This window comes from Acipenser ruthenus, chromosome 10 (assembly GCF_902713425.1).
Source record: "Acipenser ruthenus chromosome 10, fAciRut3.2 maternal haplotype, whole genome shotgun sequence".
In the NCBI taxonomy this organism is placed as follows: Eukaryota; Metazoa; Chordata; class Actinopteri; order Acipenseriformes; family Acipenseridae; genus Acipenser; species Acipenser ruthenus.
Genome location: NC_081198.1, coordinates 9,502,310 through 9,518,114, shown reverse-complemented (window position 1 = coordinate 9,518,114; position 15,805 = coordinate 9,502,310). Strand labels below are relative to the sequence as shown.

General features: G+C 36.4%; 1 protein-coding gene across 7 annotated transcripts in view; it reads left to right on the top strand.

The window, feature by feature from the left end:
- Positions 1-15,805, top strand: part of LOC117400738 (netrin-G1-like) — a 98,442-nt gene that overhangs the window by 4,493 nt on the left and 78,144 nt on the right. For 6 of the 7 annotated variants that reach the window (XM_059031693.1, XM_059031694.1, XM_059031692.1 and 3 more), the window contains one exon: positions 5,431-6,066. In XM_059031693.1, coding sequence (XP_058887676.1) covers positions 5,821-6,066 — 246 coding nt within the window. In that variant the 5' untranslated portion in view covers positions 5,431-5,820. The remainder of the gene's footprint in view (positions 1-5,430; positions 6,067-15,805) is intronic. The other variant, XM_059031695.1, reaches the window with a different exon arrangement.

Sequence of the window (15,805 nt, the reverse complement as noted above, 5' to 3'; positions counted from 1 at the left end):
GTAATTCACCCTTGTACATTAGGTATATGTGACAGGCATGTCTCAATTGTGAATAGAGATAGCGCCCTCTGGTCGCGTACAAAGTAACTACATTTGCTAAAACTACTTTTGATTGTGCAGGTGTTTGTGTTTTTGTTTTTGTAGCCGACTCTATATGTAATTAAAAAATTAATAACAGAACAAAACAAATACAATACCATGATTGTTAAATAATGAGATGTCAGGATGATGTAAATACAGTAAAATATAGCATATCAGATTCTGAGAAATGTACATTTTACTTTTCCAGATGTAACTATTATTATTATTATTATTATTATTATTATTATTATTATTATGGTGCTGCAGGTTTTTTTTTTTTTTTTTGATGACTGAAGTGTGACGAAACAATCGTGTACATTCATGTTAGAGTATAGTCAATTAAAAAATGGAATAAATGGCATTGGCCACATACAGTTATCTTTGTTATTTTATTGTTGTGTTAATTGCACGCATATACGTATCGATATAATTAAAAGGTACCTGCATTTCGGTGTAACACAATGATTTCTTCAAGTATTAGCTACTAAATTCAGTTTAAAATGTAACATGATACAACATTTTGGAATAACTGTTTAAAAGTATTTTTTGCATTTAATGAGCTGACAATTATAATTGGATAGATTACTGCCTGTGTTAGATGCAAACAATTCGCAAGTTCTGCTGTCAACTGCCGTTTGCTAGGCTATATTTAGATACATTTTATACACCACCACATCCTTAAAATTTACCGAAAACTGTAAATATGTATTACAGCTTATCTATACAGATGTGCTTACTCGCTGGTAGGCAGAATCATAGTAAGTAAAACATATACATGTATGTCTTACTTTGAAGCAAATAATGTAGAGTTACCGGTAGGCTACAATACAGTAAAAATAAGAAACACTCGAATCCTACAAACCTCCCATATCATTGTACAGTTAAAATATTTCACATTGACCATGAAATACTAGTTTCCAGTCAGCAGTCACAGCTGTCTGTGCACAACAAAGTTCTGGTATCTGGAGAAGCGATTTCTACCTTCTTAACGCTAAATAACATTGGCTGTATGTGGCTGCAGGGAATCTTCCAAGTAGCCATGGCAGATACGGCGATTGAAACAAGTAGCTACTGTACAGGTACATGTAATCAAAATTCATCTAAGTTGCTTTTTAAAAAAAAAGCCGTATTAACAGGGGAATTTCGTTTTTCTACACAAGGTACCTAACCTATTCCAGTGATGGTGGTAATGTGTTATTGAAATTTGTTACCGGGGTACCATCTATCATAATTAATATAGATTATTGGTTAATAGTTTGTTTCGGGAATACCAATCCTTACTGCAAATTGATTCAGCAAAATAAGATGCTCAGAGTTCAATTCAAAGGCAATACACGCGTTTTGTCATCCAAACAGCACTGTCATATTCTTATAGACACAGTTATACACCATAGTATACATTTCTACAATCCCATGTGTGGTGGAATTGGAGGTGCATACCCCCGGTTAGTCAATAGAATGCCAACATGCCTTATATTGTTCAGTGTTTACATGACACCTACAGTACCTGGAATTTGAGGTTTCAATTGTATGTGTCAAGTTTGTCTTGACATTTTTAGTGTTTATTGCAAGAGCTTGAGAACAACCTTCTTAAACCTTCCCAAACTGTTGTTAATAATATACTTATGGTTGTGCATCCATTTTAAACAGCACGGCACCACAGCACATACTCAGAGCCCTGAGTAGACGTGCATTTACATGCCACACTCATTAATGTCTCCAGTTGGTACAAAATGAAAGAAAACTGTAAAGCAAAAAAAAATAAAGGTGATAACTTTATCTTCTTAGTGTTGTTAGGTTAAATAGTTTATGACCGTTCTTCGTCATGTCATTAAGTGCAGTATAGTGAGCCCTTAAAGCATTCCTAATAGATTTATCAATACTGAAAAATAAATCTCTTCCATCTCAAGTCTGACTTATGTATGTGTCACATTTGTTATGGAAGTTGTTTTCATCCCTGACCCTTTTAAGAAAAGTGTTTTTAATAATATATAAAGGGTACAGAATAAATGTGGTAAGGAACACTTGGTCCAGGCATCAGCAGTCCCTTTGAATATACAGAGAGGGGAATATTCCCTGATCATCTCTGTTCAAAGGAGAAACAAATATGCCAGTCTGGCTAAATGAGCACAGTTTATTAGCTAGCAGTTATATATCATGAGAGGTCCCAATGTATAAAGCTTTGTTACATTTCAAATAAACTGTAAATGGCAGTTGTTCAAGCAGCAAAGCATGAGCAGACTATAAAATCATTCGACCGTGTCACTGCCGCTACTGAAATGTAAACTCTTTATTTAAATGCTTTGGCTTTATGTGGTACTTAAAATTAAAGTGGCTTTGGAACAGTCTGCCACACTGAAATACATTCAGAGGGGATGAGATGAGAGCTTGAGGGAATTGTCTGTTTTTTTTTTTGTTTGTTTGTTTTATATTTAGAACTCCTTGGAATTAATGTTCGGCAGTGGATGTTTAAAATGGGATTAGATTGATTATCATTTGGTGAATGTGCCTATTTATGATTGCTTTTAATGTCAAAAACTTTAAATGTTACGTGTCCATAGCAAGGTTAATCTTTGCGTGATCCTTTTGGTATTTTGTAAAAGATAGATGCAGGATATTTGTTTTTGTTTGTTTATTAAGACATGTCAAAGAAGTTACAGGTTTGAAGTTGCCTCATGTATTTTTGTATTCATTCTTAAAATGCTGGTGATTGGAGAATGTAAACTTATATGCAGCCTCTGAAACAATTCCCATCAGCTTGTTTGGCTCATGCTTGGCTCTACTTGGCATTTTGATACTCCCCCACAGTGCTGCTGTGGGGGAGTATTAAAAGGGTACCTACAAGGTGTATAAGTATATCTCAACAGTCGTAACCAGCTACTGGCATGTATGGGTGCTGAGCTTTAAACCACTCCTCCATGCACCACTGCCTCTGGGTACAAAATAAAAGCAGCATTTCAGAATCTTAAAATCACATGCAACACTGTTCATGTAAAACACTGTTCATGTATGGCTTTTAACTTGGCAAATTACATCACTGAACTGCAGTATTTATATGCAGGTAAAATATATACAGTGCTTGCAATTTTTTTCCAAGGAATTTGGTGTAAATGTTTGCATTTTAATAGAATCATTTATAAATGATTTAATAATTGAAATTCCTACAGTAGATAGAAGAACTACAAAAATAACTGTAACAGGCTGACTTTTAACAATTAGGGTTACATTTGACATTTTAGGGGAAAACTGGCTACCAGTACATAACTGCATGATTATTTAGCAATACGTCTGAAGTTATTTAATATTGGGCGTAATTGCTTAAATAAAAGCATTATTCATTTATATATTGCCTTTTAAACCCTAGCTGTTCACAATGATTAAAGTGTTATAGTAAACTGAGACGCACACTATAAAATGCATTACAGTCTCTTCATTATAAGTATCACGTTTCCTTTGAAACCTTTTTCAGTATAGTTTGAAATGCAGAGGCTTACGTTTTGCTCATATTTAACACCTTGAATATATTAGGCTTAATCTACGATTGAGGATTTATCCGCTACTAAACCATATATAAGTCTTGCTTATAATGCTGAGCACGATATGTTCCTTCCACCATGACACTGAAATGCAAGTATGGAATAATGAGAAAAGACTCATATGTAAATTGTGAAAGTGGGAATGACCTCTGCATGTGATCTTTAATATTCTTTGGTCCTTATCTAGCCCTGTATTGGTAGTAGCTCATTAGACCGATCTTTTGCAGGCTAACTGGGCCTACCCATATTAGTTCTTGAAAAGGTCTGTCATTTTTAATACATTAATATTATGCCTATAAAGTAATGGGAGACTATTAATCACTAGTTGTATGCCAGCATTTTTGCTATAATTGACTGCTTGTCAGGAATTTCTTGCACAGACCTTCCAATATTCAATACATCAGATTCTACATTCCATGACACTTTTTCCCTATTCAGTGCGGTACATTCAATTAAGGTTCTAATCTATAATTTCAGATAATGGTCATTTTAATGGGAAGGAATTACATAGAAATATACTGTATCACCTTACAGTACTTTCAGCATCTGGAACCAACCTTTATTGTATTATCATAGTTATATTTATTAAAGAAAAAAATGCATTTAATACTATAAAAGTCTTTATAGTTGTATTTTTATTTTTTTATTTTTTTTAAACAACTTTTGCAATCTTTATTACAACCTTAAAAAAATATTGGACGCTTATGCATAATAAGCTATTGCATTAGCAGATGTATTTTTGAAATAGTTCATAGTGTGTCCAAATACACACTGGGGAGAGCTTGAAAAGACAGTACTGTACATTACTGCTGGCTAATTTTCACGCTTATTTTTTATTTTTTATAGCTTACAAAAATTGGGTGAAGATTTAGGTTCACTGGCTCTTTGGCCTGGCACTGCTTTCTCTACATTGCTTCATCAAAACATTTTCTTTTTGCATGTTGTTCCCTTGGGAAGTATCCCTGAGATTAATAAGAATCTGACAATAATTAAAAAAGCATTTCTCTGTAAACCATATACTTCTTTAGTTCTAAAAAACTAAAACCAAAAAATGATGATTACAATTGTGCCGTAGTGTAAAGACCCATTTTTGGTTCAATGGTCTTTCAGCTGCAGTCAGTTGTATTTCAGAAGGTTGTATGGCTCATCACATTACAAAATGCATTGCATTTTAAAAAAATAATGAGGCTTTAGGTTATCATACAGTATCATGCACTATTTTGTTACCTTGCTTAGAACAACTCTTCCAGCAAAAGCAATTTGATCAAAATAGTGTATTATTATTGCCCCTCTTTGCCATGATTGTTAATGACAACTATTTCAAACTCACCACTTACGTCCATTTCAGGATATAGTTCTGAAGTCCACATTTATGAATCTTCAAAAGGTCTTTTGAAGGGGTACAATAAACACTTTGTCCTTTGCCAGTGGAGAGCAATTATTAGTAAATTGCTTTGCTATGGAAACACTGCTTACCATAGCAGGATTTTGTCAATGCACAAAATCTGTCTGCAAACTGTCTTCAGTTATGCTTGCATTTAAATATCATAAATTAAATGCAGTCTTCGGTAAATAGGTAATGAGCTAATTAATTAAAATGGAATGAGATCAGCAATTTGTACGCTTTTGTTTTATAGGAGGCTGTGTGGTCCAGTGGTTAAAGAAGTCATTCCCACCCAAACTGTACCACCTAACACCCACCTAGCATAATCCTCAAAGTCTTCAGTTATCATTTTATTTTTTAATAACCACAAAATGTCAGTCTCTCACGAACTGCCAAGATGATAATTTTCACCCTTATTGTTTCCTACAGGGTCTTGGTGTGAGAGGAAAATGATGATTGATGGCAAACAGGCTTTAGACAGCAGACACTCATCACTTTGCCTGTGATTCTGATTTATCAACCCGTCAGGCAATCTCTCATGAGCCCTGAACACCCCTCATCCCTTTAGGTTATCAGTTTAAGATCCTCTACTGCTTGCAATAATCAGAGAACTTGCAGACTGACATAACACAGTAAGACAAAAAACTAGCACCCCAAAGCAATTATCAAAAAGCATTACAGATTATGCTGGGACCCAGCCAAAGCCCTCAATTCAATACAAGTTGGATTATTTTCTAAAATCACCTGGGATAACATTAAAAAAGAAAAAAGAAAAGAAAGAAAACAAAAAGACAAGTTTTTTGAGACAAGGACAAGATAATGCATTTTCCTGGTTTGTTGTCACTGCAGGCCCTTTGGGTAGCTCTGTCTCATGCCATGCAGCACTACCCTTCTGTTTGGGGACATTATGACGTTTGCAAATCTCAGATTTATTCTGATGAAGGCATAACCTGGGATTACATGGCCTGTCAACCAGAGGCGACTGACATGACCAAATACCTCAAAGTGAAGCTCGACCCCCCTGGCATCACATGTGGAGACCCACCCGAGACATACTGCGCTTTGGTAAGTGTGGATTCTTTTTGTCTTTAATATTCAAATGTAATATTTAGAAAAAGTTGGTTTTCTTGAAGAGCACCCTTTGCCAAAAAGTACACTAAATGACTGATTAGCTACTATGCTTGTTCTACTTTTGTATGCCTCACAACAAATGTGGCACTGCATAGTTGTATAAACTAGACTATAGATAGTATAGCTAGACTATACTCAAGTAAACTACTTGCTCGTACCTAAATCATTGCCAATAGTGAGCTAACCCTTAAATATAGCAAGTAAATAATGTACACTAAGTACGTCCATCCTTTGACCGTAACTACTGGATTTAGTGATACTGGTAGTATCAAACATTACCTGAGACAAAATAGAAAACATTATGTAGTGGATGAACTTTGCAGCACAACATTTTATAGGGAATACCCTTCGTTTTTATGAAGGAATTTTTATAAGCTTTCAAATTGTCTTTGCAACACAATGGGAAAAGACTGTTCTGTAGTTCAGAGAAAGAACTGAGGTCTTGATTTAAGAGAACACAAGCAATAACTGTTTTTGGTTGTTTGAATGCTCTTACCTTGAGTTTTTAAAACACGTGAAAGGTGTGATAGAAAGAAAAACACATTGAAAATAAAGACCATACCAATGGTAACAGCACAGTTTGAAAGGGACTTTGTCCAGTGTACACTTTAATCATAATGATAAAGTAAAAAAAATGTTAGAACCACAACACTGTTTTTCAGTTGAATTACTGAATCTGTAGTGATTCAAACATTTATCTAAAGACAAAGCTTATCAAAAAGTATATGTCATATGCCATAACATTTTATTGTGCATTTTATCTGAAGTGTAAAAGGCTCAAAAACACAGGACTACACAATGTAATGCTCACCATGAGTAGAGATAGTAACAGAGGACCTAGTAACTTGTGAACACAGACTTAAGAAAGTGAATTATTCAATGTTTGCAGCTAACGTATTTTATTCACAGGATACATTATTCAAACTTGCATTTTGGAAACATTTAAAAGAAAAATGCTGACGATTGATGAAGAAATACGACGGTTATAAAAAGGGCTAGCTTTCCATTCTTGCTTTAATCATGACTGCCAATTGGATATCATTTCATCCCATGGGCAATGGACAATGTAGAACTCAACTTCTCATGAAAAAATAATGTCTTTATTGGAAAGAGTCATTGCAGTCAACTGGTGCCCAATAAAACACAATTCTTTTTGACTGCTGACTGAATACAGATTTCAGTACCTTCATTTCCCAGCCGCTAGGTCAATAATACCTTTTTGATGGGTTAGACACGAAATTAAAGCCTTGTATCCCGTGGCCAGGTTAATAACTACAGCTTCTTACAGTAATTGTGATGGTTAAGAATGTAGCTTCTCAAAAGCTGTCATTATTATTATTATTATTATTATTATTATTATTATTATTTATTTCTTAGCAGACGCCCTTATCCAGAGCGACTTACAACTGTTACAAGATATCACATTATTTTACATACAATTACCCATTTATACAGTTGGGTTTTTACTGGAGCAATCTAGATAAAGTACCTTGCTCAAGGGTACAGCAACAGTGTCCCCCGCTGGGGATTGAACCCACAACCCTCCGGTCAAGAGTCCAGAGCCCTAACCAATACTCCACACACTGCATTACCCAACCAGTCTATATTGCTTAAAATTACAGCTTGCAATAATTACTTCAGCTCAGGATGCTTATCTGTCTAGCAAGTAATGCCCACTGTATCTCAGCTGTATAGGACCAGGGGAGAGCTTTCTCAAACTAACCACGGTTTCCAGTTATATATAATATCAGTGTTTTTCTTTAAGTGGCTTTAGGCATTCTAATTTTCAAGAACACTTAAAAATCGATCCCGGCAGTAGCAGAAACAGGCCCCCGCTTTCCCTGCAGTCCAACTCAAAACCCAAGCTGGTCATGTATTTACAATACTGATTGCACAGCTAATGAACCAATTTGGAATTAATAACATAACGGCGAAAGAAAGTAAGACAGGGCAATTTCGTGTTTTATGTTTTACCTTATTGTAATCTAAACAGTTATGTAAGTATTTGAGTGTATTCCTTGTACATTATTTCAAATTCACACCAGCAGCCATAATGACATTAAATGGAATGCATTGAACCTGAGAAAGTATTCACCCTTTAAGCTTTTTTTAAATGTTAGTGATGCCAAGCATGAACCTATTGGGCACGCTCATGAAAGCACCTTGGGAAAAGCTGTATAAGTTATTGGGTTGTTTTCGAGTCTGATAGCCTATCACATCACTCAGCAGGAGCCTTGCTTGCTTTTGTAAAATTAACTGCAATTATCTCCAGACTGCAGCTAATTTTCAGGATAGGTTAAACAGAGGCTTTGAAAAGAAGCTCCCAGACGGAAGAAGCCTTGTACATTTGTACAATTTATGGCAGAGAAGTGCTGATGACTGGAGAAATGTGAGCCCTTGAGTGCTTCTATGGATTTCATAGCCAATCAAAACTAAATTAGGAAACAAAGAGATTATTAAACTCCTCTGTGCATGCAATTCCAGCATAATATTATGAGATACACATTAAATATATTCCTGAGAGACCGACAGTAATGCAACATGTCCTTAATTGCTGAGGTTCATTTAACGGTAAAGTATGTTAAGAAAGAGCCATGAAGTTCCTCCTATAAATAATATGATTTTGGTTATAAAATTAATGAAAAGATGCACAAGGGACTTTGGTATTGCAGAGGGAATGCAATGTTAAAATGATGTAAGAATATGTTTTGTACCGGTATCTATTTCACTATACAATTCCCTTTTGTTGATAGTGTAGGTGTAGCATTTAGCATGCTGATTTATTATGGGATTATACTGTTAGTATTGCTTGTCTTATCTCAGGCAGGATTTAATGGAGCAAGTGATAAAATTAGGTCCCAAAGGTGAATATTTTTCCTAACCAAGAACTGTAGGATCTGTCTTCCCCCAGGACAGTTATGCTCCAGTGACTCATTTCATATTTTTTTGGTTTGTTTTGTTGGGAATCAAACCCAATCATAAGCTGTCTTGTTCAGCATTACAGCATGATAAGTCATACTACCATACACCATCGTTTACCCGATCCGCCGTTGTCAATGCTCCTGAGGGCCATTCATTGGAGTTTGGGAGAGGGTTTTTGACAAATAGTATTAATGCATTTGAAATGACTTTGGTTGAAAACAAAGGTTTTGATAAGAAACCAAAGTTTTAAATGTGTGTTTATAAACTGAATCTGTTTTTTTTTCAGACTTTTCTCCAGTAATGGATATCAGGCTTCTGTTCAGTTATTTTTTTCATCTGAAGATGCATACTTGTAGGTCACATTACAGTTTATATGTAATTGAAATACACATTTAAATGACATAGTCAAAGGGAAGATATTGTTACAGTGGCAATACTTTCTTAGACATGTCAAACTGATACACAATTCATAGGCATCCATGGCAATTTTAAAACTGCATAATATGCTGTAGGTAAAAAGCAGGAAATCAGAACTGCTGACTTCAAAAAAGGGCAGGCCAATACATACCATTTCCTAAGAATACTAACATAACTGATGTTGGCTGGGGCTTTTCCAGAATCCGTTTCATGCTGAGTGACCTCAGCTGTAAGGACTCTCAGCTTCTAAGAAAAGTTTTCTTTTCCGTGCACCAAGAGGACTTTGCTGCCCTTTCTTTGACATATATATTTTTTGTATTTTTGTGCTCCAGAAATATCATACAGCGACTGCTGCTCTCTGTACTCTTAACTCTGCAAGTGCAGCCACTAAATAGACCGATGCGCTCATTGAGACCCTCATTATCATGATTGCAGATCATTATTTGTGGGTGTTGAGTAATTTGAATTAGCTCTTAAGCGTACATAGGGCGCAGTGCAAAATAATTACCTGGCCGCAATGCAATTTGAATTTTGCTTCTGCAATTTTTTGCGCTGCGTCTATACATATATCTACCCCTTGATATTGAATTGAGGCTGAGGACATATATAGTGAACAGTAATGACTGATATTGTACAATGCTCACATATTGAACACCAACACTAATATTACTTTACAGTATAACCTAGAATTAAAACATTAATTATTCATCAGTTTGGTTATCCACATTTGATACATTTGATCAAAATGTGTTTTCCACCATGCCATATTCCAGATTGTTGTAGTGCAGTTAGTTAAAATGAAAAGTGAGCATTATTGTCTAAAATAACAAAGATGTATTATATTGTTTGGTAAAAAAAAAAAAAAAAAAAAAAAAAAAATCAATGAAGCTTAAAAAAAGGTTTTAGCAGCAAGACAAAAAAAATGCCTAGACCCAGCACATTTACTTCTCTTAAAAGATTTCTCCTCTTACTGGAAAGGGACATGTAGCTATAGTTTGCATGAGTGCCAGTAGCTGGTGTTCTTGTGAGGGTGAATTGAGGCAACTGCCACATAGCCATCAACCGATTGCGTTTTCAAAGAAACCCATTAACAAGGTGAAGGGAAATTGCAACATTTTCATTTGAATGGAACAACCTTCCTCCACCATGCATGACAACACACCTTGCAGTTTGAAGTGACATGATTCTGTAAGGCTTTGTCACCATGCAGCAGTTACTGTTTCTAATTCCTAGTGACACACAGTTTTTAATTCACAAAGAAATGCAAGGAGCAGCTGGGAAGATTCCTGCAGACACGCTATCTATAATAAGCACTGCTCATTCGCATTATTCATCAGTTAATGGTACTGATTTGCATGTAGTTCTGCCTCTCTCACTTTGCCAGAGCATGCATCCAGGAGACAAAATTTAAGGTATACGGCAGATATGAATGTATTTTATGTTAGAGATTCCTTTTCATGTTGAACACTTGATTGATTCTTATGTGGATCATTTATCAGGAAATGGCAGCCCACATTATAGGTTTAATTTTTACACTACAAAACAAAGTTCGAACAGTATGATTTCTTTCAAATATAGGTTCTGTCAGGGTGATTTGATGGGTTGACATAATCAAATACTAGAAATTTCCATTAACGTTTCACATTTCTCTGTAGTGTTCAGGTGTAATAAGAAAAGCACAGTGGTTGCCCACAGGTATTGTACAGTTGTACAGATTCCTTATTTATTTATTTATTTATTTATTTATTTTTTATGGGAGAGGCGTTCTGCATTCTTTTGTCTTTTGCAAACCCATGAATGTTTAGATTATATGTAGTGTTGTTTTGCACCTGTCATAAATATGTGCAATTTGCCATTAAGGTATAGCAGCCCAGTAAATTTCAGTAAATAATGAATTATATTATTTTTCTCACTGGTTAAAAGGTTGATCAACATGTTTTCAATATTTCAAAGATGTTAAGTGGAGTTCCGTTTAATAGCAGTATTATACTTAAAACTGTTTCCACATTATAACATAAATACGCCTATTTGAATAACATATTGTTTGCACAGATCTGACAGTAAAACAGAACAGTGTAAATGTGCTGCATGGCAGGGGACATCTGTTTCAAAATATGTAACTTCGCCATTTGATGGGAAACAGGAGGCTCAATATAAGGGGTACAGTAGATACTGTTTTTATTCACAAAAATACAGTTTCTAATTCATTTTATGAGATTTGCGCATTGCTACAAAATATGTACCCTAATATACCCTAACTTCATCGGCTGGTTTTATAGATCCCGTTTAAGACCAGTCTTGAGTCTACTGTAAATCTACTGTTAATCAGGAACTGTGAAACTTGCTGAATAACTGGGGGCCTAATAAAAAAAAAACTGAAATCTTTCACATATTTTCACTGTGGCAAAGCTGGATAAAATGCCATGACAGAACATATCTAGTTGTATTCAAAATGAAGTCAGTGCTTAATAATTGTCACTTAACTTTAACTGTGATAATTAATCTTCAGTTGCAGGGTAATTCTTTCTTAGGGAGAACTGAGAAATGATAAATCTTCCTTTAAAAAAAGAAAAAATAAAAAGTTATTTTTATGCATCTTAGTATCCTTTAGATGTCCTTCTACATTTCTAATGATGAGAAAACTATAGAGGCATTGTGGATAACACAGTAGCGCTATCTGCAATATCTTAGTGCTGGCATTTACACCTCAACCACCATATCCTTTCACTATTTTTTTTATCTGACACCTTTTTTTCCCAGTGGTCTTCACAAATCTTACAAGCTTTTTTTTTTTTTTTTTAAATTGACAAGCTTATTTATTTTTAATTTGGTTTGAAGCTAGGGGACAGAAGTCTAGTTTTCTGTAGCAAGTTACCAACTACTCATTTATTCCGATAAATCTTTGAAGTCATGATATTGGAGTAAAAATCAGATCATCATACAGCTAACCTACACATACCAGAAGTAAAACCCTGAAATGCTGGGTTGTACTGTACGTACAAAGGTGAGTATTTATCTATGGTAAGCCAACTTGGAATGCCTTTAGCCAAAGGCAAGCCTGGGAGCTAAATATCTTCCCAAATGAGCCCAAATCCCAGGGTACATAACCACCATCTTAATCTATATTGCTTTATTAGCACATTGATTTTACCCGTCACTTCCTTTTAGCCCTTGCTCGCACAATCTTTTTTCTGCATTTCACATACCTTTTGTTGATTATTATTATTATTATTATTATTATTATTATTATTATTATTATTTATTTCTTACCCAGGGCGACTTACAGTTGTATACAAAATAAAATACATATCAAGAATTACAGTACAATTAAAAGCAAGTTACAAAATACAATGACTTTAGTCCTAATAAGAGCAAATACAAAACACAGTACAATTTGATATCGGGGCAGTTCAAGAGCAGATAACAGTGTTGATAGTTACGTCAGGGTTAGATACGAGTGCAAGTGAAATATAAAATACTACAGATAGAATTAAATACAGTAAAACAGGGAGCAGATAAGTGCAAGTTAAAGTGCATTAAAGGCAGAGTGCTATATTGTCCAGAGAGAAGAGTTGAGTTTTACAGGTGTTGTCTGAAGAGGTGTGTCTTGAGAAGGCACTGGGGAGGTGAGAGAGAGCGGTGGAGGCAAGGACAGAGGGGGAGAGAAAGCGGAGGTTATGGTGGGAGGTGACAGCGGGGGTGGGTGGAGTAGGGAGAGAGGGGAGAGACCCTGGAGAAGGTCAGGTCCAGTTGACGGCCAGCTTTGTGGGTAGGAGGGGATGGAGAGAGAAGTTAAAGGAGTGAAGGAGAGGAAGAAATCCAGCAGAGTGGGTGGGGTTGGAGAGATGGATATTGAAATCACCTAACAAGACAGTTGGGGTAGACAGAGAGGGTAGGGAGGAGAGAAGATAGTCGAGTTTATCGAGAAAGTGAGTGAGTGGTCCAGGGGGATGGTACAGTACAATTAGTAGGAGTTGATAGGGCGAGGTTAGTTGGACAGCGTGAAATTCAAAGGTGTTAACAGAGAGTGAGGAGAGGTCAGAGGTGACAGAAGAGTAAGGAAGGAGAGAGGAGAAGACCAGTCCCAGCTCCCCGTCCAGTGAGACACGGAGTATGGGTCAGGACGTGGAGAGAGGACAGGGCAGCAGGAGTTACAGTGTTATCAGGAGAGAGCCAGGTTTCAGTGAGAGCAAGGAAATCGAGAGAGAGGTGGGAGGCAAAGGCAGAGATGAAATCAGCTTTGTTAGCAGAAGAGGGCACCAGAGAGAGTGCAGGAGGGGAGAGGGATGAGGTTAGAGGGGTTAGGGGAGCAGTGGGGGAGAGAGGACAGAGGTCAGGAGCGAGAGGAGAGAACAGGGATGTGAGAGACATAGCTGGATAGGTGACACAGAGAGGTGCAGTAGTAGTGGGAGGGTACAGATCTGTCTAGTAGTTGGCGTCTTCCAGAGTGCTGCTAGGTTCGTATTTTCTCCAACAGCCTCTCCTCGCACCCTCACTTTGTAAGGGAAGTGGTTAACAGCTGCTAAACTGCGCTAAGACAATACTTAAGCAATACAATAGTTTCAATGCACTTCAAAAGCTGTGTGGAAACCGATCAAATTGCAAATCAACCTATATTCAATTTAACCGCACTCACCTGGTATTAATTACAACAGTGGATCATCCAGTTAAAACACCACCTCAATAATGTTACTTAAATATACCTAATCTAAAGAGTTGGAATGAGGCCTCTAGTAGCCACTGGGAGTGATTTGGAAAAGGTCTGCACTCTACCTGTCCTCGCTCGGACTGCCACAGCTCAGACTGCCCATGGACGTTTGGCTTTTCGACGCTGGCGCTTAGAACGGATGGCGTTCTAAGACTCTGATTGCCAATTATTCCCATTATTTAGGGAATACAGAAAGAGCATTATTAAAAACATCATTACTGCTGGGTATGAAACTTTGACTGAATCGGTATACCACATGGGTATTTATTCCTTTCAGGATACATTAGAGTAAAGATGTAGCTGTACTAATTCAAGAACAGTGCAAGCATTATTTTGGGAATACAGAAAGAGCATACCTGTGCTGCAATCAGCAAGTAAAGGTGTCTCTGGTGTACAATGGGAAGCTTCATTAGCTGCCCTACCTAACTTAAAAAAAAGTCCTCCCATATATTAGCTGTATGTTTTAGCTGTGACATTTCATTTTTGATCTAAGTCTGGTGTCCTTCATGTTTCCTTTCAATCTCGCCCTTGGCATAAGACAGTGACTTAGTGACGGCTTTGTTCACATAGCCAGCACAGCATCTTCTGTGAGTAGCAAGAACATCAGCATTTTCACCTACCATGATATGTATTCCACTTGATTCTTCTCCCTCAGCACATTTATACATGGTTCATGTGGTACTAGTGGAACTGGTTCACATGGTTCATGTGGTACTAGTGAAACTGGTTCACATGGTTCATGTGGTACTAGTGAAACTGGTTCTTGTAATGCAGTCATTTTTCTCAGTATATGTTTGAACTAGAGCCAGCTTCACTTGTACAAACTCCTGATGCAGTTCTGGGAACAATTAAAGGGTACATCAGCACTACATGAAAAATAAAACATAAACTATCCCACCTTGCTGTTCCGAATGTATTTGGTCATTGTATAATAATCTGTATGCGTCCAAACATCTGCATAATGCCGCACTGCCAATGTCCAAAATCATTCTTTTGGAGCATCTCTTCTGAGCCAAAAAACTTGACTTCTGCGTGTACTGTCAGATGTACCGGCACATGCCCAATGAAGCGTTGTATAAGCTATATTACCTCCGTGTGGAAACACACTAGTCTGTGTGACAAACATGGTCCGTCTAATTTTCCATAAGGAAGGAACTTGTACCTGCTTTCATTTTGTGTAGTAGACATCTTTCACACTGCACATGTTTCCTTCACATGCTGTATTTTGATGAAAACATTTTTATTAAAAAAATATTTATTTTTTTAGGTCGGATCATCCTCAAAGACCTAATTCCGAAAGGAAATACATCGTTTCCAAATCTGATTTACTAGTTATTTGATACGTGTCAATTCTGCAAACATTCGGAATCAGCTGGAGCTATATCTAAGACTTTGGGGAAGTATATTGAAATAACACAGTGCTGTTATAATTGTGGGTAGGTCCCTTCATCAGTTGGAAATGAGAACAATTCCATCTTGGGCTTTCTTTTCCCTGCTTTTTTTATTGAATGCAACATTAATCATAATAATACATCAAAATACAGCATGTGAAGGAAACATGTACATTGTGAAAGATGTCTACTACACAAAACGAAAGCAGGTACAAGTTCCTTCCTTATGGAAAAT